The 24,746-nt window shown below is 39.0% G+C and overlaps 1 protein-coding gene across 5 annotated transcripts in view; it reads right to left on the reverse strand.

Moving 5' to 3' along the window:
* NTN4 (netrin 4) overlaps positions 1–24,746 on the reverse strand; it is a 231,211-nt gene that overhangs the window by 112,126 nt on the left and 94,339 nt on the right. For 3 of the 5 annotated variants that reach the window (XM_074271306.1, XM_074271305.1, XM_074271307.1), the window contains exon 3: positions 18,664–19,193. In XM_074271306.1, coding sequence (XP_074127407.1) covers positions 18,664–19,193 — 530 coding nt within the window. Of the gene's footprint in view, positions 1–18,663; positions 19,194–22,039; positions 22,179–24,746 lie in introns of those variants that run through there. The other 2 variants (XM_074271304.1, XM_074271303.1) reach the window with 1 other exon arrangement.

Consider the following 24,746-nt stretch of genomic DNA (forward strand, 5'->3'; position numbering starts at 1 on the left):
TAACACCACTATTTGGCATAAATACCAAAAGAGATTTTAAAAACAAAAGGAAAGTGACCAATATATAAAAATATTCATAGCAGCTCTCTTCTCAGGGCAAAAAAACCCCCTGAAAATTGAGGGAATGGTTTAATAAATGGTGATGTGTGTGTTTATGATGAGATATTATTATTCTCTGGGAAATGATGAGCAGGATGCTCTCAGGGAAAAAAAAAACCCTAGAAAGTCTTCTGTGAACTAAAGCAAAGTGAAATGTACTGTATACAAAGTAACAGCAATGTTTTGGGTTGGCCAGCTGTAAATGACTTTGTTATTCCCAGTAGTACAATCATCTATGACTATTCTGAAGAGCTTATAATGAAAAATCCTATCCATATGCAGAGAAGGAACTAATTGTGTCTGAATACAGAGTGAAGCTTCTCTCTCTCTCTCTCTCTCTCTCTCTCTCTCTCTCTCTCTCTCTCTCTCTCTCTCTCACTCTCTCTCTCTCTCTCTCTCTCTCTCTCTCTCTCTCTCTCTCTCTCTCTCTCTCTTTCTTCTCTTTTAACTTACTTTTTTCTTGAGGGTTTTTATTTTCATTAGGCTGGGAGATCTATGCTTTTTTTTCACAACTTGACTTTTATGGAAATGTTTTACATAACTTCACTTTCTTAATTATGGGTAGGGAAAAAGGAGAGAACCTAGAACTCAAAAAAATTTAAAAAACAAATGTAAAAAATTTGTTTTGAATGTAATTGAGAAATATTAAATAAATAAAAAGAAAGAGAGATAAGATTAAAAAAATAAACAAAGGCATCCAAAAATTAATACAATAAAAACAAAAAGTATATAAAAAAACCTTTTGTTACGATTCAGTACATAGGATATGTGGGTGATTTATGTGAAAATTAATACAATAAAAACAAAAGGCATAAATTTAAAAAAAACATAGGATTATTTAGACTCAGGAGAAGAACTCTAAAGATTATGGTATCACTAAAGCCAAGGGAGGAAAGAATTTTTTTTAAAAAAGATAGTTCCTACTTACATTTAATTTTTTTTTCTCAATAGTATTTTATTTTCCCCAAAACATGTAAATTTAATTTTCATCATTCAATTTTGTAAGACTTTTGTGTTCCAAAAATTTTACCTCCCTCTCTTATCTCCCCCTTCTCCAAGACAGCAAGCAATCTCATACAGATTAAGTAAGGACAATCCTTTAAAATATTTCTACATTTATCATGTTGTGTAAAAAAAATAAGATCAAAAGGGAAAGAAAAGTGGTTAATAATATCAGCTGCTGTAGAGCTCAAGCAGGATGAGAATGGATATGATAAATCACATGAATGATATTTAAAAGAGCAATTCCCATAGAGAAGAAGCAAAAACTAGATTTTCTAGGGATTGAGGAGAGAATGGGTGATGAAGAAGTGAAGGTGCTACAGGTAGACATCTTTAGGAAATTTAGCAGTAAAAGGCATGAAGAAAATATTGATAACTGTCAATATTCTTCTAATAAATAAATGAATGAGTGAACTATTCAAGTGCTCCACTAAGTGCTCATATTACAAATAGAAATAGAGGATAGTCTGTGATCTCAGAGAGTTAACTATCTAATAGAAGAGGCAAACCATCAAAGGAAGTGGTGGTGAGAAAAGGACATATTACAAAAGCAGGGAATGGAGAAATTCCAGTAAAAATAGCAGTTCCTAATTTGGTTATGGCTCTAAAACTGAAAAGAGGAGGAGAGGGTGGCAGAAGGAGGCTAGAAAGCAAAGTGAGACATTATTGGGACCCCTAAATACAGTGGACCACAAAAGGAACACAAAAATAAGGACAGTGGGGCTTTAGGATGGGAGTTCCAGAGATAAAAGTTCTAAGTCCTGCAGGCATACTTTCTGGTCCAAGACACAGGTAACCTGTGGTTGTTAGAGATTGGTCATGGAGTAAAAATGCATGTACCATGCGCTAGAACGGAATCAAAGAAAATTAAAAGTAATGAAAAGATGCAAGGTTGGGAAAATAAATTAGTTTTAACATAGTATCAAGAATGACTTGCACTTGAAAAGGAGTACAAAAGACAGCCAAAATATGTAAAGAAAGTGGTTCAGTTATATAACAAAAGTGAAACATGAAAGTTTGACAGTCTATACATTTTGGTATCAAAGATGGCACCTAGATGTTACTACAACCAAGTCCAACATGTTAGGTGTTTGTTCTGTAGAGTGTATGGAAAGACACAGAGAAGAAGTGTACCATAGGAGAAGGTATAGAGGAAGGGACTATAAATCTTTACTGAAAAAGGAATACACAAACCAATGAAATTGTACTCTTTAAAAGTATTAAGTTGTCTTTTGAATCTTTCTGAATTGCTGTATGACCATCAACTTACAGGGCACCTTAGCTTCTCTCACAACACAGTATGACACACTACTTATGCCTAGATGACATTGTTTCATTTCTGTCAATATCTTTGCTACTTTGGAAAAATTGATTTATAATCTGAAAGAAATAGAATTCATGAGCACAGTATCTTGCTACAGAATATACTGATGGATTCCTTAACACTATATTTAGGTAGAAAAGATATAGCACTTTCTGGGGTGCTAAATGAGGAGCAATCATAACCTCACAGTCTAGCTCACAGTTTGTACTAGGAACTTTTTTTTCTTGAACATGACAAATGTTATTTCATAATACCTTTAATATGATCATATAGCATTGTTGGTGTACAATGAAGTAATAGTTACTGCATAACTGCATCATGATTATAATAAGGGTTCTACTAATACTGCAACTGTGTCATGGTGCAAATTTGGGATCATCATTGGGAACACCTTTTTGAGACACCTTTAATCCACTGGTTAATTAAGAGTGGATTATGTAACCGTTAAAACTTTGGGAGATATGAAGTACTTTCTAAAGCATGTAAGGAGGAAGACAACATATTGTTTTTGTTATATAAATTGCATGAGTCAATAGTACATTCTAGCAATTTTGAAGGGATAAAAAATTGAAGAGGTTGTTTACACAAATTAGTTCTTAGCGTCAGACTGAGGAGGATGAATGGCCCATCCCAGAGAGAGGTGGCTGGATTCAAGATGGACAGAAGCAATTGTTAAATTGAAAGGCAGCATCTGATTTAGTAGCACTGAGTGGGACATGTAGATCACACTGCAAACCAACCAAAGAATTTCTCAGGGGAGCATCCTCATCCCTTCTGGAGGAAATCATTTGAGCTCTGGCAAGGGACAAGGCATTGATATGGAGTAACAAGGGAAAGTTGTAGAAAATCTAAAGGTATCTACACAGGATCTCATATGGATCTCAAAGATGCAAAAGCCTGAGGTAAATAAACATACCCATAGGTGTGCATGTGTATGCTTGCTAATATTAGAAAAAAAATTGGTGGAAGAGTTTGTGCAGCAAGCCTATGTCAAGTTTAGCAGGAAGGAGAGAAGCGTTCTGAATTTATATTGCATAGGAATAGACTATTCCAGAGGCTGGTAGTCAAATGATGAGGGAAAAAGCAAGAGACATGGCATCAGAATGAATGAGGGATGCACCTGGCCATACTTGGGAGCTACCAGAGACCCAGATGGATATGATTGTTTGCAAAAGAACATGAAATTCTTCTAGTACAAGTCAAAAGACAAAGAGAGCTCTGTAATGAGGAAATCTTTTTCCAATTAATTTCAACACATCTTCTTATGTATGTTCCACAGAAGCAAAACAAGACAGCTCTCATGGCCACACAGACCTCAAACACCAAAGCAAAGCAAACCTAACCTAGCCTAACCAACCAACAATCTTTCCTGGGCTCAGGCTACCTGGATTCGTAATGCAGTATGCATTAGGGACAGTGGGGGCTGATGGAGTGTCCTGATGTGTGGCACCGGGGTAGTAATTACCTTCCAGTCCCTTTATGACTTTTTTGCATGTCATCTTCCTAATGGGACAGTTAGTCAAAAAGCATTTATTAAGTATGCATTGTTTGTCAAGGATCATGGTAAGAGGTAAGGAGACAAAGAAATGCAAAAGACAGTCCTGGTTCTCTGGAACTCGCAGCCTAATGAGGGAGGCAACACAGGGACAGCCAAGTACAGGCAAAACCTATGCAGAATAAGTGGGAAGTCATTTCAGAGGGAAGGCACTAGGATTAAGGAATAGTCCAGGGTTTTTGTAGAAGGTGGCGCTTTAGCTGGGACTTGAAGGAAGCTAGGGAGCCCAGGAAGTGGAGATGAAGAGACAGAGTGTTCCAAGCATTGGGGGCAGCTGGAGAAAAAGCTCAGAGTTCTAGATAAAGTGTCTTGTTTGAGGAACAGCAAGGAGGCCAGTTTTAATGAAAATATGGTTTGTGAGGGGGACTGGAAGAGTAGGAAGGGACCAGGTTGTGAAGACTATGAAAAGTCAGAGGAATGATACCTGACCTGGGAAGTTGTTACCTCGTATTGTGAATCACTGGAGTTTAGCAAATAGGAGGTGGGGAGTACAGTGGTCAAACTTGTGCATTAGGAGCACTTTGATCTTCTGGGAGACCAATTAGAAAGCTACTGCAATAATCCAGGTGAGAACTGGTGAGAGAGTGAATTATGGTCTTGGCTGTGTGGATAGAGAAAAGCAGCCACATGCAAAAAAAACCAAAAAACCAAAAACAAAGATGTTGAGAAAGAAATGACAAGTTTTGGCAAGTGATTTGCTATGTGAGGAGAGGACCAAGGATCATGGCAAGGTAAGCCTGGCTAAGTGGGAAAATGGTGGGACACTCCACAAAAATACAAACAGTTTGGAAAAGGGCAATAAATGGTGCTTTGAGTATTGACCTTGAGATACCTGTGGAATATTCAGTTCAAAATGTTCAATAGGCAACTGATAATAGAGTTGCTAACTGAACCCAAAGAGGCTGATGAGATCACCAAATGAGAGACCATAGAAGGAAAAGAAGGACAGGGCCTGGGGGATGCCTCCCTGAGTTATTAGTGTCAAAAATCCAGAGGAGAGCATCCATGACGGCTAAGGTAATCAAAAGTGGTGGAGAGGAAAAGATGGATGCAGCCTGAGAAGCCATGAGCTTTGTAGAAAAAAGTTTCAGTTGAATTATAAAGTCAGAATTATAAGATGAGAAGGGGGGAAGAAAGAGATAGGATGACAGCTAGAGAACATGGCAGGATCCATTTTTTTTTAATTCATTTTTCCAAATTATCCCCTCCCTCCCTCCACTCCCTCCCCCCGATGGCAGGTAATCCCATACATTTTACATGTGTTACAATATAACCTAGATACAATATATGTGTGTAAATACCTTTTTCTTGTTGCACATTAAGTATTAGATTCCGAAGGTATAAGTAACCTGGGTAGATAGACAGTAGTGCTAACAATTTACATTCGCTTCCCAGTGTTCCTTCTCTGGGTATAGTTATTTCTGTCCATCATTGATCAACTGGAAGTGAGTTGGATCTTCTTTATGTTGAAGATTTCCACTTCTATCAGAATACATCCTCATACAGTATTGTTGTTGAAGTGTATAGTGATCTTCTGGTTCTGCTCATTTCACTCAGTAACAGTTGATTTAAGTCTCTCCAAGCCTCTCTGTATTCCTCCTGCTGGTCATTTCTTTCAGAGCAATAATAATATTCCATAACCTTCATATACCACAATTTACCCAACCATTCTCCAACTGATGTACATCTATTCAACTTCCAGTTTCTAGCTACAACAAAAAGAGCTGCCACAAACATTTTGGCACACAGGTCTCTTTCCGCTCTTTAGTATTTCATTGGGATATAATCCCAATAACAGCAATGCTGGGTCAAAGGGTATGCACAGTTTGATAACTTTTTGGGCATAATTCCAAATTGCTCTCTAGAATGGCTGGATTCTTTCACAACTCCACCAACAACGTATCAGTGTCCCAGTTTTCCCACATCCCCTCCAACATTCATCATTATTTGTTCGTGTCATTTTAGCCAATCTGACAGGTGTGTAGTGGTATCTCAGAGTTGTCTTAATTTGCATTTCTCTGATCAGTAGTGATTTGGAACACTTTTTGATATGAGTGGAAATAGTTTCAATTTCATCATCTGAGAATTGTCTGTTCATATCCCTTGACCATTTATCAATTGGAGAATGGTTTGGTTTCCTATAAATCAGGGTCAGTTCTCTATATATTTTGGAAATGAGACCTTTGTCAGAACCTTTACTTTTAAAAATATTTTCCCAATTTGTTACTTCCCTTCTAATCTTGTTTGCATTAGTATTGTTTGTACAGAAACTTTTTAGTTTGATGTAATCAAACTCTTCTATTTTGTGAGGCAGGATCCATTTTAGAGGATAAAGGAAGATCTGACTATATTTGCCCATATCAGGGAATGGGCAAGTAGATTGGGAAAACAGGATAAAAGAGGTAGTGATAGAACCACAGATGCATGTAAAGGAATTAATTGTAGTAGGCAGAAGGGCCCCTCTGTCATTAGAATTAAGAATGAAGTAGCAGGAGATCAATCCAGAGGGATGCAAAATGAGAAGGGGATGAAGAAAGAAATAGTAGGAGACCAATCCAGAGGAATGCAAAACGAGGAGAAGGGGACAGAAGGAATTTTCTTGAGGCCAAATGGCCTCAACTTTTTTTCAGTGAAAAAGAAGGCAAGATCCTCAGGAGAGTAGGTAAAGGAAAAGAAAGGGATAGGAGGTCTGAGGAAAGAAGAAAAGATTTATAATAGCTGCCATGGTGACTAGGATGGGCTATCAATCTGGAAGGCATGTTAAGTGTTGTCTTGTTGAGATGTGGGCCCAGTTGAGATTTCCTAACATAAATTGGTACTAGACACAATTAGAATAGTTTTGTGGTTTCTTTTCAATTTCATTTAGCAGTATGTGAGTAAAAGGGAAGGAGGGAAACAGAGAAGTGATCTTATGATTGTGATTTGGCAAGGGGTGATCAACAATCATACAAGGGAGCAAGGGATTCAAAAGTATAATATAAAGTTGGATTGGCTCCGTAAAGGGTCAGAATTTGAAAGGCAAGAAAGGTTAGCCAGAGCAAAATTAATGGCTTGGGATGGTACTGAAGGATGTAGGCTGTGGTGAGGGGCAAAGGGAAGTTTAGATAAATGAAGCAAATATAAAGATGGAAAGGTGACAAACAGATCATCATCATAGAGTTTTCAGAGCTCTTGAACCAAAGTAGAAAATTAGTGGGAAATGGCATGATCAAGGGTATGGCTATCCCAGTAGGTAATTCAAGTAGAACAGATTTGCAGGTCATTGGAGTTAAGTAGATTGGTGAACTAAGAATTTAGGGCATTTGAGCAAATATTAACATGTATATTAAAATCTTCCAGAATGAAGGAAAAGTTAGAAAGGAGGTGGAAAGGAAGACTAAGCCGACACAGAACCTACTAAGAAAGGAAGAAGAACAACTGAGTAGGGAACAGCCATCAGAATCTAGATTGAGTGACAAATTTGTATTGAATCAGTCTCAAAGACGGAAAAATCGCTAAGTGATAACAGCAAAGGTAAATATGAAAATAGCAGTGGAGAGTTCCGATTTTACTGTTAAAACCCCATAAGTCAATGGAGTATGAGTGAAAGTATACGCGGTACTAGAATGAGGTATGAGGGAAATTTTGTCATCAGGAGGAAGCCAGCTTTTAGTGCACACCAAGAGATGGAAGGAGTGCTAAAGGGAGAGAGTTTAGTGGAAAATGAGTTTTTTAATCATGGAGTGGACTCCCAGAGGGCACAGTAGACAGACCTGGAAGGGGCATCGTAGGGGGCAAGGTTAAAGAAGATCAGAACTAAGAGACAGAGAGGTGAGGATGAGGAGCCCCAGGGGGTTAGTTCTTTAGCATGTAGGGTTTAGTATCACCAGAACAAAGCCTTCTACCATTATTAGGATGCTGAAGGAAAAATATTTCTCTGTATTGTTTCCAAGCTGGGATTCGTTCAGACTAGGGAAAAGACTTTAAGAGCAAATTACTCAATCAGAGAGGTGTTGGCTTGGACAAAAATCAAAAAGGCCAGAACTATGGCTCACTCCTTTCAAGATCTGTAGTCTGGGAATGTTTTAAAAATGCATATACCCTGAGGCCCGAATAAAAGGCCCAGAGGTATAAACATGAGAACCCAAGGTACTTCAGACACATAACCCTCCAGACACTTCCTTGGCAGAGCTCTCCCAGAAATTTGGGGCACAGGATCCCCATAAGGGAAGTAAGCAGAGCTACAAGGATAGAATTCTCTTTACTTAATGACTGATCTCAAGCTAAGCTATAACCAATTATCTCTAAGTCTTTCCTTGTGAATAAGCAATCGTGACTCAGCATTGGGTAAATCAACTTCTGAAAAGGACCATAAATAATCCTATTGCAACAAAACCAAACATAGATTAAATAAGTTAAATAATCAGACACTACCAATATAGGTTAGACAAACAAAACTGATTTCTTTACGTTCAGAAAAGAGATTTATTTTTTTAACTGAGAAAAGAAATATTATTCTCAGGTTTATTTAATCAGTGTTTGCTCGCTAGGACTTAGTTTCTCTGGATAATTTTCATTGACAAATGCCAATGGGCCCTTTTTAACTTAAAGGACTTTAAAAACATGAACTGCTGTAGTCATATGTCATTTTTCTTATAAAAACAGTAGTCTCCATGGCCTCATCCCTAGAAATGAGTGTCATCAATCAGAATCAATCAGAAGTTAGAAAGATGGGTTGTAATCTCACCTTTCCCAGGTTAACTAGTTGTGGGTTTATCTTCAATACAACTGCCCAAAATTCTTATCTTTCCCACCAATCTTCCATTCTGCTCCCTCTGTCCAATGTTTAAGCTTCCAGTTTTCCTCACTCTGAATTAGGTATAATAAGCCATAAATAAATCCATAGACATTTATAACCTGGGTACCCAGTATAGCAGCTGCCCAGGTGCTATTGGGAAAATGCCAATACTATCACCGCCATAATACCTAGTTCCTGCATGCCCCTAGACCATTTCATGGTAGAGGCAGGCTACTGAAGGGAAGTTCTGTGATCTGGGGAGTGATAAGTGAGTAAGAATCCTCCCTTGTCTAAGGGTATGAACAGTATGGAAAGAGATCTGCAGTGCAGATCTTATTTCATCATCTTTCCCCTCAGAACCTACTCTTTTTCTGAACCTCTCTACCATCCTTTCAGTCACCCATGTTCACAATATCAATATATTACTCTTGATTTCCTTACTTTCTTATTCCACATATCCAAAAGATGTGCTAAATCTTGTTGTTTCAAGCTCTGTATCTCTCCCAAATCTGTCTCCTCTCATAAGGCCAGTATCGCAGTTCTATTTTCATCACCTCTCAAATGAATTATTGCAAAAACATCCTAATTGGTCTCCCTGATTCAAGCTTTTCTCCTGATCATCCTATCTTCTACAAAGATAACCAAGTAATTTTCTTAAAGCATAGGCCTAACCATATCCTTCCCTTAATAAATCCCAGTACCTCCCAACTGACTGTAGGATCAAATAATATTTCATTATTAAGTTATCTTTTTATTTCCAGTTTTGGTATATATATAACATTCTTTATAAAAAATATAATTTTTTTTCTCAAACTTTTTTTTTACTGATGTAAGATGTGACAAAAAAGTTTGTAGACCATTGCTATAAAGAAAGACTATAGACACTAAATATATTTGAGTCCCTTAAATATATATATAGAAATTATATCCTTTACAATTAAATTCAACAAAATAGCTGAAATTGCCCTTAAAAATAGGCCCAGGAGGCAATGACTTACTCAGGGAAATGGAGGGCTAAAACATGCTACTTCTCATCTAAAAAAGATTTTTTAAAAAAATACCTTTTTCCCCCCCCAAGCAAGCATTCAAAGAAAAGGTTCCTATGTATTGAAGAATGATGAAGAACAAAGTATAGGCCTCTATGTGATCTTTTTTTTTTTTTAATAATAAATGATTCCTAGTAATTTTGAAAAGGGTATAAAAACTTCTCAGTTTTCATAATTTTCCTACCTGATGGTAGAGTCCTAACATTATGCAAAATCTGTGTAAAAATATGCAACAGAAATCAGGTAAATCATAAAATATAGGTAATAGCTTAACAATAATATGCTCCATGCAATCTTGGCAAAATTGATTTTATCTTAGATCTCCTTTCATTTCTAAAGATATAAAAAGAGGATATAATCTACATGATCTTCTGAGTAACACAATAAATATTATTAGCAAAATTTAGAAATTAGTTGCTCAGTAGTAGCATACAGAAATGACCAATTACACGTTATTTTATTTAATGAGTTATGACCAAGAAACCTAAATTGTTAATAACAATACTAGCTCATTCATAGTGCTTCAGTTTACAAAGTACTTCCCTCACAAAATCATAATCTGATCAAATGAGACATAAAGTTAGAAAGTACAATAGAAGTCATGTTAGACTCTAAATGGCTAAAAGATATAATAATAAATAAAATATTTTTATGGTTTCTGGCCCGAGAGTCCTGCTTATGCGAGTATCTTTAAACTCTTCATTTTCTATTCTGTTTTCTAATAGCTAGCTTCCTTCATATTTACACAAGACTCCATCGTGGATATTTGTTAACTTTATCAGAACATGAGTCATCAGAGATTGGGAACTATTTCTGTTCCTGCTATTCATAAGAAAGGACTAAAAATTATGAATCTTTATTCTGCCTTAGTAAATATAAATAGTACACCATACAGCTTTGGTGCTAGTAGTTCAGTGGAGTGGGAGAGGAATACCATAGATATGCTTCAAAAAGAATGAATAAATAACTGTGATGTCTAGGATGAGAATCTTAATAAGAAGAAAATAAGGCAAATAAAAAAAAAAAGAAAAGTTGGTAATGGTAGATGACCAGGAATTTGTGAATTGAAATCTACCAGGTTTTCATTTCTAATACCTTTGTAGACGCCCCTCTTTTCCCTTACACATTATTGCTTCTAGCCTATGATTTTTTCATTAGCAGAACCCATATACTGCTATGTCCTCTAATGTCATGTTTAAAGACAGCAGATCCCTCTGTTTAATCTTCACCAGAATTTACTGAAATATCAACAGTCATATTGGCATGCCAGGACTTGTAAGGTTAACAATTTTGTCTTTTTCTGGAACAAAGCCATTTACATCATTACTCCTAAAAAGAGAAACTTAAAACTTAACTTACAATATACAATTATTTCATAATAGAACTGATTTTTATAAGATGGCGATATTTCTTTCACTAGCTTGATGACAGTGAATATTCCTGGATTTTGCAAATGTGACTTTTGTGGTTTTTACAAGTGGAAGAGGTTACAAAATAATAATGGTTTTCAGTTTTTTGTTTTTGTTTTGTAAAAGAGCCCAGAGTAAGTAACCACGGGAAAACAAAAAGGACTTCTTTGACATATGGGAACAGGACATTGTAATTTCTAAATATGCTCTTCTATTTTATGACATATATGTTCTTTATATTTTTTAAAATAATACATTGTTCCAATTTTATTTGCCTAAAATGTATAATGATGATTTTCATAGATCTTGTCCTTCTCCCATTTACAAATTTGAATGATAGACCTAGAATATGAAGGGCCTTATTTTTTCTGTGAAAAATCCTTTTACTGATATGAAGACAAAACCAAACACATGTGTGCAGAAATGCATATATGTGTGTGAATATCTCTCTATATACATGTATATATAAAGTGGCGATGATGTGTGTATGTGTACACGTATGCACGCACACACACATACATACACATGGTATGGACATAAATGCGAGTTGTTATCAAGGATCTCTGTATACTTGGAAAGGACTCCAAGAGAAGATAGGATTTGAGTTGACTTCTGAAGAGAGCCAAAGAGCTAAGAGGCCAAGGTGAAGCATCTTGAAAAGGCCCAGAGATGCACATGCAGGTGAGGAATGGCAAGCAGCCACTACAGGTGAATCCTGGAGTGGGGGAAGGGACGTGCACCGGACCAACAAGGGAAAAAGAGGCAAGGTTATAGAGGGCTGCCAAGGAGTTTCTGTTGGGTGCTGGAGGGAAGGGGTTGAGGGAAAGGGCAGCTTAGCAGAGGATGGATCTGAGCAGGGAGTGGAATGGAGGCCAATCAGAGGCTGCTGTGCTTGTCCAGGTGAGGGATGATGCTGAGACAGCAGTTGTGGGAACAGAGAGATGTAGAGTTACCAGACTGGACAGGGGATGTGGCAAGAGGGAGGAGCTGAGTGACCAGGAAGATCTTGGTGCCCTTGACAGCAATCCCAAGGCCTGGAAGGGGGGAGGATTTGGTAGGAAGGGTCATGAGCTCTATTCTGGACTTGCTGAATTTGGGGCGCCTATCAAGGGCCAGTTCAAGGTACAGAGGAGGAAGAGATGCTCATTAGAAAGTGTGATGAAACCAGAGCTCATATGCAGACCTGCCAACAGTAATGAACATGGAGATAATCAACGAATCAGGAGAACTGATGAGATCATCAAGCGAGACGGTGCTGTGGAAAAAGAGAAGAGGGTCCAGGCCCCAAGCCTTTGGTAACTGTGATGGTGAGTGGACAAGATAAGAACAAAGAACCAACAAAGGAGATGAAGGAGGATCGATTATTCAGATACAAGGGGAACTCAAAAAGCAGAGTCATGAAAACCCAAGGAAGTAATCAATAGCATCAAATACCGTAAAGAGCATTTGGCAGGGTCCTCTTATCAAGTATCATTCAGAAGTGATAGAATCATGTAAACCCTGAGTGACAATGACAATAAAAGGTTTAAAAACTAAAGTACTTTCATGTGTCCATAAGTCCTTTTAAACTATTTTAGGGCTATATGCAAAACAAAGGTCATTTCAGCAGAACCACCAGAATACCAGTGCAGACCATGGCCATGCTAATTATCATTCTAATTGTAAACAGAATTATCAAATGGGGAACTATAGATAAATTAATATTGTTTTATCTGACTGACTGTAGGACTTAATCTTATATAAGCCTTAGCCTTATATCATAGAGAATTAGACTTGTGGTTTTCCAAATGGCATTGAAAGTGTGATTTTGGCCAGATTATTGAAATTAAATATGCTATCATTGTTAGCATTTATAGAAAAGTATGTAATGTTTCACAATTACTTATCAGTTAATCTGATGGAGTAAGCAGTTGAAATGACCATTTTATAAGTGAGAAAACTAAGGCAATGAATGTGGTTATATTTTCTGCTCTAAACTAACACAAAGAAAGTCAGGAGCATTACTGAGATTATGTTCTCTATGTCCTAATTTCTAATCCAATGCAAAAAATAAAAAAATTTAACCAGAACTCTAATAAGACCCTTTAAAAAGCTATGGTTGTATGTATGAATAGAGGGAAGGGAATCATCTTTGGATGATCTCATTTTTCCTCCCTAAAGGAAAAAAATCAAAAAACTTTCAAACCTTGTGAAAACAACTGAAGAAAATTATAGTGGTTTCTCTTATGTAAGAGATTGCAATAATAAATGACCTTTCAAATGACTAAGAAATAGTCTTTGGTAAATTACAGCAGATGATAGGATTTAATTTTCAACATGACAAAAATTATTCATTGCACTGAACAGGATTGGTGTGATTTAATATTCATTATCTTTTCAATTTAGATAATTTTTCTAGAAAAGTAGTTAAATTATCTAAAATAAAGTTCTTTGGATCTATTGCTGACAGATATTGTGCTCTTAATGACAATGGCCAAAAAAAAATCTATTAAGGGTTTTAAGACATATCTTTCCTTGGAGACATTTAATAGTTTGCTTAGCAGCTCATTTTTCTTGAATAATTTAGATGTTCTAATAATAGAGGGCTGGACTACAAAAATCTTTAACCCATAGAACTATGTCATTTACTGTTCAGAAAAATTCCTTTAAAAGAATGCTTGAGTATTTAATGATACTTTTTTGGGCGGGGAAGGAGAGAGGCAGAGTTAAATGATATGTCCAAGGTCACACAGCTACTGTCAAGAGTCTGAGACAGTCCTCCTGACTCCAGAGCCAGTGATCTATCCACTGTACCATCTAGCTTTCCTTAATAAAACTTCTTAATGAGAGAAAAATTTGTTGAATTGGAATCACAGCTCAAAATTCACATCCTGGACATTAGTTGTGCATTATCACTTCCAATTACTATTACTCATCATTTAGATGTAGCATCAATTCAAATGTTTGTGTTTTTTGAGGCTGACATCACATCTCTTTGCTCTAACCTTACAACCTATTTTCTACTTTTTTTATGCTTTATGTTCATTATTTTATCTTTAAAATCTGGTATTGCCATAATTTCTACACTTCTTTTGATTCTCCCAGACACAAATAGAACAGATAATAAATATATAATCAACCAATCAATAGGTATTTACTAAGTACCCCTTATGTACTAGGTTTTGTGCTAGGAATTCAGATTACAGTATGAAGAATGAAACAATTATTCAGAAAAAACTTGCAGTCTAATAGGAGAAAAACAAGCATATGCAAAAATATTTACAGGATAAATATAAAAGGAATAAATACAAATATATACAAAGTACTTAAATGCAACATAATTTAGGAGGGAAAAAACCAGCAAATTAGGAATAGTAGGAAAGGCTTCTTGCAAAAGACAGTGAGTTAGCTACATCTAGGTGTGTCAAAGAAGTCAGTGCATTACAGACAAAGGGGACAGCTAATTCAAAAGGTCAGAGATGGGAGATATAAAATCCCATGTGTGGACAGAGAAAAGATCAGTTTGGTTGGTCCGCAGAGTGTGGGAGGAACAGTAAGGTCCAATGAGATTGGGCAGACAGGTTGTGAATAGGTTGTTATAAGGCTAAATAAATAGCCTTCATTTCATTTTAGAGACAATAGAAGGCCACTGAAGATGATTGAATAGGGGAATCAAATGGTCAGATCTCTGCTTCAGCAAACTGACAGAACCTTGTAGGATGTACTGGAGTGGTGAGAGACTTGAGGCAAGAGACAATGAAGTCTTGCAATGACGTGATATCAGTGTGGGTAGAGAGAAAAGGTCAGATGTAAGAAATGTTGTAAAAGTAGAAAAAGCAGAATTTGTCAAGGGATTGGATTTGTGGGATAAAAAAGAATGAGGATCTAAGGAAGATGACAAAGTTTTAAATTTTGAGATGGAAAGGCTGAGGATATCTTTAAAAGAAATGAGCAATTACGAGCAGTTAGGTGGACTTACTGCTCTGTGACTCTGAGCAAGTCATTTAACCTCGATTGACTCACCAAAAAAGAAAATAAAAAAAATTAGGCAAGTTTGGTAGAGAAGAGGGATTAATTGGAAATATAAGCTTAGTTTCAAACATAGTAAGTTTAACATGTCTTTGAAACTTCAAGTTCAAAACCTCCAGTAGTCAATTGGAATTGTGGGATTGGAGCTTAAGAAAGAGAAACTGGAAATCTATGTCTGTCTGTCTATCTATCTGTATGTCTGTCTATCTCTTTATTTATCTACCTATCCATCTATCCATCTATCCATCCATCTATCTATCTATCTATCTATCTATCTATCTATCTATCTATCTATCTAAATAGATGCAGGTGCCTGCCTGTCTAATTTTTCGTTTGTCTATCTCTTTATCTATCCATTCATCTATTTATATCTATCTATCTGTCTGCCTGCCTGTCTCTCTGTCTGTCCATCTATCTGCCTGCCTGCCTGCCTGTCTGTCTCTTTGTCTCTCTGTTTCTCAGTCAACTGCATGGAACTCATGGAAACTTATAAGGTTACCAAGAGAAATGATAGAGGACAAAGAAAAGATGATTCAGGATAGAACCTTGGAGAATAATTAGGGGCTGGGATGTGGAGGATAAATTAGTAAAAGAGACTTAGGAATATTTAGCCAGGTAGGAGAATCAAGAAAAACGAATGTCACATATCTGTCTCACTCTCATCTCCCATGTAACTAGTTGCCAATATTCCACAATACCGCCTGTCTCTACTTTTTATCTTAGCCCTCTGGCTCTCATCTCTTCTTATCTGGGCTACTTAAACATCACACTCACACACACACACACACACACACACACACACACACATACACACACACACACTCTCTCTCTCTCTCTCTCTCTCTCTCTCTCTCTCTCTCTCTCTCTCTCTCTCTCTCTCTCTCTCTCTCCCCCCTATATATCTTCCCGATTCTAGGATTCCCTTTCTATCTCCATTTAAAAATGGCTATATCTATAATTCCTGTTACTTTTCATATAGCTTGAGCCAGAACTTCTAGGATTATGTCTAAAGACTGTGGAGAAAGAGAACATCACTGCTTTGTTTTTATATTTATTCTTAATAATAACTATTGGATTTAGATACATGTTTCCCCTTTTACTAAAGAAGGGCCCTTTTAAAAGCCTACAGGTTTTAGAGTTTTTAACTTACCATGTCATTTTAATTTGAGCCCAATATTCTAATCTATTAAGATCTTTTAGATTTATGATTCTATCTCCCCATATCTACTGTCCCTTCCATTTTTGTGTCTGCAAATTTGTAATTTATGTTTTTCACATCTGCTTCCAGGTTACTGATTTAATTGTAATACCAATGACTAAAATGTGCATTTCCCTCTATATAGCAAGATTTATTAAGATACTGTTCACTTTATATACTCAGGTAAGCATCCCCCCCAAAACAACAACAACAACAAAATAATGCTATAAGGCTCTACTATAAACCTATATACTAACATGATATAACTTCATATTCCAAAACCAGAGAGGGGATGCAAATAATAATGAATACTAGAGATAATCCCAGTGATCCTTATTTATGCTATTTTGGGTTGCGCCTTGGTACAGAAACTTTATAATGGCTTGTATATAGTTAGGAATAATGACCTAGAGTATGTAATGTTTGCAATTCAAATTAAAAACCTATCCTTTTACAATTAAATTCAGAAATTTAATTGTATCCTATAAAGCACAAATTCTTAAACTGTAGGTTGTGACTCCATATAGGGGTCTCATAACTGAATGTTGCAAAATTATGATTTATTATCAGTAAAGTTTGATTTGTATGCCTATTTTATATATTAATGGTAATTTCTCAGTGAAAACAGGTCACAAGTGGGAACAGTTTAAGAAACCTTGTGGTATAAGGTATCAGTGTTTAAAATTACCACTTCAATCAAAATTACGTTAATTAAGCATAAACACAGGATAGAATAATTATTGTTTAGCTTAAAATAATAAAGGCTGACTACTCTAATGCCTCCTGCTGGCACAGAAGTGACCTTGCAATTTCTGCTCCTGCTGCTGTGCAGAACACAAGCTAAGGCAAGTCCTACCAATTTGAAGAGGATTTCAGTTCATACTTGGTGATGGACTATCTGTCCACTGCCTGAGGATCAGACTTGCAAAATTCTGAAAAGCTCATCACCAGTTTGGCCATATGATGAAACCCTTTTTCAACACAGAAATTCTGGAAGATAATTTATTAACCAGAGTCAGTTACACACTAAAACTATCATGGACCCTTGAAGGTTTTTGAAGGTTTTTTTTTCTGAGAATGAATATCTAGTAAATGGTCACTAAAAATGAATTACTACTGAAAATTAACTTATTTCCCAGCTAGAACAATGATTGTTCCTCCCTTTCTTTTCTGTTATAGAACCAAAATCACACTTGAAGTATGTTGCCACTGATCATTCTGATCATTCATTTCCATTTTCTTTTCTTGGTGTTCTTTTTTTAGAATGCCTTTTTTCCCTTAAGGTTCATACATATTGCACAGATGGATATGAAATATTTCCCTGGGACATCTCACTGAGTGAAACAGATTGATTCTCATCCACTTTTCAAGAAAACACAGACCAGGCACTGAAGTATAAAGGGGAAAAAAACCAATACAGAAATTATGTCTGTATTTAAGGATGATAACTGAATGGGTGCTAATTGAGTAACAGAGTCTAGAACCTCAAGATCTAACAATCTTTCCACTGTACTAAATTTCCTTCCAAGCAATTTTTGACCAAAACTAGATCAATGTTATTGACTTGAAGTTAAGCTATACGCAAGAATAGGAAGTTTGTGTTTTAAAAGAAGCTTCTGAAAACGAAAATATTTTAAAACTAAAGATTGGGCTTTTTTTTCTTGTTGTTGTTGTTGTTCTGTTCTATTATTTGCAAGAGCCTTGCAATAGTAACAGTAAGACTCTATTGTCATACAATGTTATTCTTCTAACAAACATGAGTCTTCTTCCCCTGGTTAGCTTTGTTTTTATTTACTTCCTATTTATGTTACCAGCATAACGAAGATGTTTGCAAAAGGTCCAGGAACAGATTGTCTCAGTAAATTCATGCCCATTTTAGAAACACAGTAGGTCATTCTGTTGATGTAATAATTAGTAACCACTGTCTGAAAAACATTTAGAGAGCTTGTTTTTTGTTTTTTTGTTTTTTTAATAAAATACTTTAAATCTCTTCATTTGATTGAAGAATCTAACCTAATGGGCCAAGTGCATTGGCAATGATCACATATAAATGTAGGGGGGAAATTTATGGAAACTAAGTGGGAAAAATAAATAATGGTTTCATTTGTGCTATTACAATCCCTGGATATAAATACATTCATACTTCAAAAATAGTAACACTTCTGTGTGTAAGTGCACACAGATGTACACACATGATAACATTTTTAACTTTCTTTACAAGATAGGATTAATCAAGTGCTCTTACCTCTCCTCGAGTACAGGGAAAGGGACTGGAGTATCTGGAAGTACAAATGGCTCCTTTCTCAAAAACATCATCCTCTAGACCAAAGGTAGCAGAGCAATTGGTGGCAAAATACTTGTAAGGTTTCCAAGTTTTCCCAAAATCTTGTGATCGCTCTAGAACCATGACTGCTGGTCTAGGTGACTTGAATACCATAATCAGGTGAGTGAAGTAGAATTCAGTCTCGAGGTTCAGTTGGATCTTCTCCCTGTGAGCATCTTCAGCTGACTGCCACCAAGTACGAGGAAACCGGAAGGATGAGTCTGCCATGGAGGACGGCAGGTGAGCCAGGTGAGGGTGTGCAGCATTGCACTTGTCACACTTGGGGGGCCTGCAAGTCAGGTCAGTATTCTCACTGTAGGAACAGTACAGCTCTGTGGAGTTCCGGCCACAGGTGGTATCTGCGGAGAGTCTCCTCCCAAGAGCCAAATTTCCCATCCGAGGGTTACATGCCTTTTCACAGTGGGAACCTACTCCAGTTACACCACTCAGTCCTAAGAAGAGGAATAGGGCATGTGTTATTTGAAACCAACCCAACTAGAAAGCTGCTCCACTAACCCAGTAAACTTATAGGGGGCAATATCAGCTGGCCTGATACGTGAGTCAAAAGGAAAATAGCATCCAACAGGAGCTGGCAGAGTGCCCTACATTTCCTCTATGTGTTTTGTTTTGATGTTCAGATGTAAAACTTAGCTCTAGAGAAAAAAAATTCCTGGGTGGGGGTGGGAATGAGGGGATGAGAAGGGGAAAAAGAAGGAAGAAAAAGGATAAGTTATTGGCCTTATTCTGACCCCTTTCTCTTTATATTTGACCTATCATTATTTATCTTCAAAGTTCTTGTAAATTAGCTGCCATGAGAAAAATTATACCATTTCACAAAATATCGCAAGAGTAATTTAATCATTCAAAAATAGGGATGCATTTACATACATCAGAACAAAGCACTGTCAAGCAAATTTAGGTAAATAACTCAAAGAAATTATGGAATCTTTTCCACAATTTTATCCAATAAAGAGATAAATTTCTAACCAGAAGCAATATTTGGATGCTTAAAAAAATAAAACACACAAGGGGACCTCTTTTATGGATGCAAAGAAAAAGACATAGTTTGGATTTAAAACACAACTGAGGAAAAAGATGGTAAAGATGCCAAATGGTAGGAAATCTTATTTTACATCTTGTTATCTTGTCCTTCAACATCTTTAATATCTGTTTGCTTTACCGAAGAATGTTTATAGTTTGGCAGCTTCTATTATCATCTTTAAACATTACCTCTAAATTTAAACACTTTCTTAAAGAAATACAACTCCACTTAATCGATTGTTCAATACACTTTAATGCCTGAAAATGACTTAAAACTAAAATGAAAATCATGTTACAATTCACTTTTAACTATTTAGTATCACCTTTTAAATTGTTTGCTATCATGAATATATTATACTCTAAGCAAATACTATATCCAAGTACTATAAATAAAAGACCTATTTTTGAAATATAAGACTGATTATAAACTGTGAATAGTTTGAAATAGAAAAAGTAACCCAAAGCCTAAATTCTAACTAATTAAATTTTTGTGCTTCTGAGAGATAGCATCTCTAATCTATTATTATCACGTCACACAAGGCAGTCAAATGACACCATACACTAATGCTGGAAGACTTCTGACTCACTAGGACCACCACCCCAAAAGAAGAAGCTCCCCTGTACCCATTTTTAAGTGTCTTATGAAATCTGGTTCTAGCCCTGAACTCTGTTTGCCAGAACTCTGATTCCCAGTGACTACAGTTACTTATGGACAGGCGTGAACAAATATACAGTGTACTATGACTCACCTGAACAGCAACTCAGGGAAAACCATATACTGCCTGTACAAGTATTTCTGACTTGAAACCCTTGTCTCCTGGGATTTATTTACAACCTTGTGATTGCTTGGCCACAAAATGGCCTGAAAAAAGGAGAGGTTTATTGCAGTTCAATTTGTGATTGGGTATGTATATACAAAGACACACTAGTTTTGGAAGCAGAAAAAAGAGCAAATCTTAAACCATGAAATGCTGCATGGAAAAGTACAGAATTGTAATGCCCCTTAATTAACAAGTAGCCCATATGAACAAGAGGCACCAAACTGCTGTAGCCAATTGACAGAAGGGGCAACTAGGGGGCACGACGCTGGATAGAGCTAAGGCCTGGAATCAAGAGGACCTGAGGTCGAATGTGGTATCATCTATGCAACTCCGGGCAAATCACCTCACCTTGTTTGCCTCAGTTTCCTTATCTGTAAAATGAGCTGGAGAAGGAAATAGCTAACTGCTCCAGTATCTCTGTCAAGATAACTCTAAATAAAGTCAAGAGTCAGAAAGGACTGAAGGACCCCAAAACAACAAAAAATACTGACCATACATAGAGATTCTTGATTAAGAGATAAGTATTGAATTAGGAAATGGATTGGATCAAAAGTGAGGGGGGAGGTTTGCTGGAAAACAAAAAATAAAACCAAAAAACATCAGTTTCCCTGAGTACAAGCTACTCTTACCCATAAAGCATTACAAAGGTGAAAGACCCTTTCATCTGGGGATGACAGTGAGGGACATGGCCCGTCCCTCTGCTTAGATCTCTCTCCCCGCTCCTGCTAGGCAGCTGTGCAGACAAGAAACAGAGCTGCGGCAATGAGGTGCCAAGGGGGGAAACTGGCACGGCTTTCATTCTCCTCAGTTCTCCACATTGCACCGACACCTTTTTGGAAACCGGTAAGCAGGAAGAACCCGGCCACGAGAGAGCGTGCAAAGAGGCTCCCCAGGGGTCCGGTTAAGAGGAAGCAGGTGGCCCAGGGCAGTTTGGGCCGGGGAGGGGGCTGACCCCCGAGGCATCGGACAGTCCGGTCTGGGGCAGGGAGCTGGCACCGCCTCCGACCTCCCGCAGAGCTCCGGGGTACCAGTTCCCTGGGAACAGCCGGCCAGCTCCGCTTCCCCAAGCTCGGTGCAAACGTACAGCCCCATCGGACCCCGCGCCCCCCAGCGGGTACAGGGATACTCCCGAAGCCCGGGGAGGGAGCGCCCCACCTGGCTCTCCCGGCCGGAGCGGTCCCCGCCCTAGCCCAGCCCACAGTAGCTCCACGGCTGCCTCTCCTGCACAGCCCCGGGGGATGGCGACCTTGGCTCCTTTGTTCCCTCCCGAAGCGGCCGGACCAGGGGGAAGAGCGAGGCCGCGGGCGGGCCGGACCGCCCTGGCCATGGGGACTGGCCGGGCTCTGCGGGAGGAATGGCCCCGCTCTCAGCCCGGGGAAGGCGCCGGGAGAGCCCGGGGCGGAGGGGAGCCGGGAGCGGGCGCCGTCGCCACCCACCTGCGGCCACGGCCGAGCAGCCCCAGAAGAGCAGGAGGCGGGCGCAGCTGCCCATGGCCGGGCGCCGGGGCTGCTCTCGCTCCGTCTAGGGCGCCGGGATGCCGCGGGTCCCTGGGGCGCGCCGCGGGAGCGGCTGGCGGGGCCCGGGCAGAGCGGGCGCTGCCCGCAGCATAGCCGAGCCGCCCCCCGCGCAGCGCCGCTCCTCGCCCGCCGCGGCCCCTGAACTTTGGGAGACCTCTCAGTTCCCGGCCGCCGCCGCCGCCTCGCGGGCGTCCCGCTCTGCTCGCAGCGCCTGGGCTCGCTGCTGCTGCTGCTGCTGCTGCTGCTGCTGCTCCGCGGGCTCCGTCTCCTCTTTCTCCATGGGCAGTTTCACGGGATGCATTTTTATTGCACCGACACGGCGGCGGCGGCGCTCCGGTGCCAGCCCTCCTCCCCCGCCCGCCGTACCCCCACCCCTTCCTCCTGCCCGCCCCCCGGGCTTGACAGCCGGCGGTGCAGACGGTGCGGCCGAGCTCAGTACTGCAGCCCAGAGAAGCCGGGGCCGGGGCCGGCACGCGGGGAGGGGGCTGCGGGGAGCCCGGAGCCGCACGGCACGCCAGATCCTCCTCGCCTCCTTCCCGTCCGCCCCTCGGCCCTAGCACACCTACTTCTCCCACTTCCTGCACCCATCCTCCGACAAGGTCCCTCCTCCCCGGTGACCCCCACCCGGTTGTCCTCCGGGACCCTCGGGCCTCCCCCCGGGGAGCTACCTGCCTTCCACCTTCTCCGGGTACATTCCTGAGAATCAGTTGACTCTCGGTCAGGTTAGGGCACGCCAAAGGGGCTTAAAAAAAAAAAAAAAAAAAAGTGGAACGAGAAACAGGCCAGCATCTTCTCACTTCCCACAGCCTCTCCTCGGAAAAGTCCAAGAGCCCTCCCTCCCCCCCCGCAAGAAGACCATCTGGATTGCCGAGCTTCCCAGTACCCGGCTGACCCAGGGGGTTCTGTTTGACTAAAACGTTCCGTTAGTCTGCCAAGCCGGGATAGGTCGGGGGGCATTTGGCCTAACAACCGCTCCCTGAATTATCTGTGGGCTAACAAACGCGCCGAATGGCAGAGCAGAGCAAGTCTGAAGGAGCGCAGCGCGTCTGAGGGAGGGCTCACCCCAGGAGCCTTCCAGCCTCGGGATTCTATTCATCCCTAACCAGCCGGGCCGGGCCCCAGCTTTAGGGAACAGCTCGTGGGCAGCCAGACTGCCAAACCATACCCAGAAAGTATAGATACTCAAGTCCGTGGCTCGGGACCAAAGCACGGAAAAGGAGCTGGATAGCAGCTGTATTTGTGGCGTTATTTCCATGAACACGTTACTGGAGAATGCCAAGAAATGTGGAAAAGTAGCAATAGATAAAGATTTAATTATTTGAAATTAAGGGGGATTTAGTGCCTCTGAATATGTTCTCCAAAGTTAAACAATTCATTAAAAAGAAAAAAAAAAACCCACGCCATTTGGTTGTTGTGTCTATTTTAATGTTTTTTGGCACATTTGGGTAATTTACTATGACTCAGCTGGTGACATATCAGGAATTTTATATCACCCAAGGGAATTGAGGGTGAGGTCAGGGCAATTCATTTGGGAAGAAGCATTTACTTGATTCTATTGGTCAGAAATGACAAGGGAGTGGTAGGGAATGTGGGGCAGCAATACAATATCGTAAGCTTTAAAACAAAACCATTTGGGATTTAAGTCAAAAGCAAAATTGGGACACTCACAAAATCTCACGGATATAAAAGAGATTATCTCTTTCCTTGACAAGAAAGCATCCATGCACTCCTAATATTATTTCATGTGCCTGTTTCTTTTATAAAAACAATTACAAATGGACATCAGGGCCAAAAAGAAGAGGAAAAAAAAAAAAGACAATGAATTCACTTCCACCCTTCTAGAACTCATTCTACTATTTATGTCTAAACATATAATTTTCCACTATGAATTTTAATAACATTTGCAATTAGTTTTACAGAATAAACGAACACTTGTTAAGTACCAATTATTATATGCCAGGCACTGTGCTAAACTATCAGGGATACAAAAAGGGGCAAAACCAGCCTCTGTAAAGTGAGATGCTTTGAGTAGAAATAAGATTTGGCTCTAGATTGGATTTGTAAATAAGAATGAGAAGTCAAAGATGATAATGAAAAATCAAGGTTTCAAGATCAGAAAATTCTTCACATTGTCTACCTTATTGATTCTATTTGAAAGGACTTAGGAATTTTAGACATTAATAAATATTTATTAAGCTCCTACTAAACTCCAGGTACTGGGCTAAGTACTAAAGATATAAAAAAGTCCCTGCTATCGAGGAGTTCATTAATAATAAACTTAATTACAGTTAACATTTAAATCAAAACTTTTCCTCTATTCTCTCCCTCCACTACTTAATGTAACCTTAAGTAGGCTTTTCTGATATGAGGCAAACCAGAGAGACAATGTACTAACCCCACTACATTTTCCAATAGTCAGATCACATGAGGGGCATTGCATTATGGTCTGGTTATCATAGCTTGGCTGGGGCAATATAGGAAGCAGGTTCAGGGAGTCCCTTTTCAATTTTACTTTTCGAAATTCTTCCCTTCATTCAAGGCCCAGCTGCCTTCTGGATGAGCCCTTTTCTTTCTTTCCATTCATAATTTCAAATATTTCTATGACCTTACCTATGTATTTCCTCAT

Source organism: Sminthopsis crassicaudata, chromosome 5 (assembly GCF_048593235.1).
Source record: "Sminthopsis crassicaudata isolate SCR6 chromosome 5, ASM4859323v1, whole genome shotgun sequence".
Lineage (NCBI taxonomy): Eukaryota > Metazoa > Chordata > Mammalia > Dasyuromorphia > Dasyuridae > Sminthopsis > Sminthopsis crassicaudata.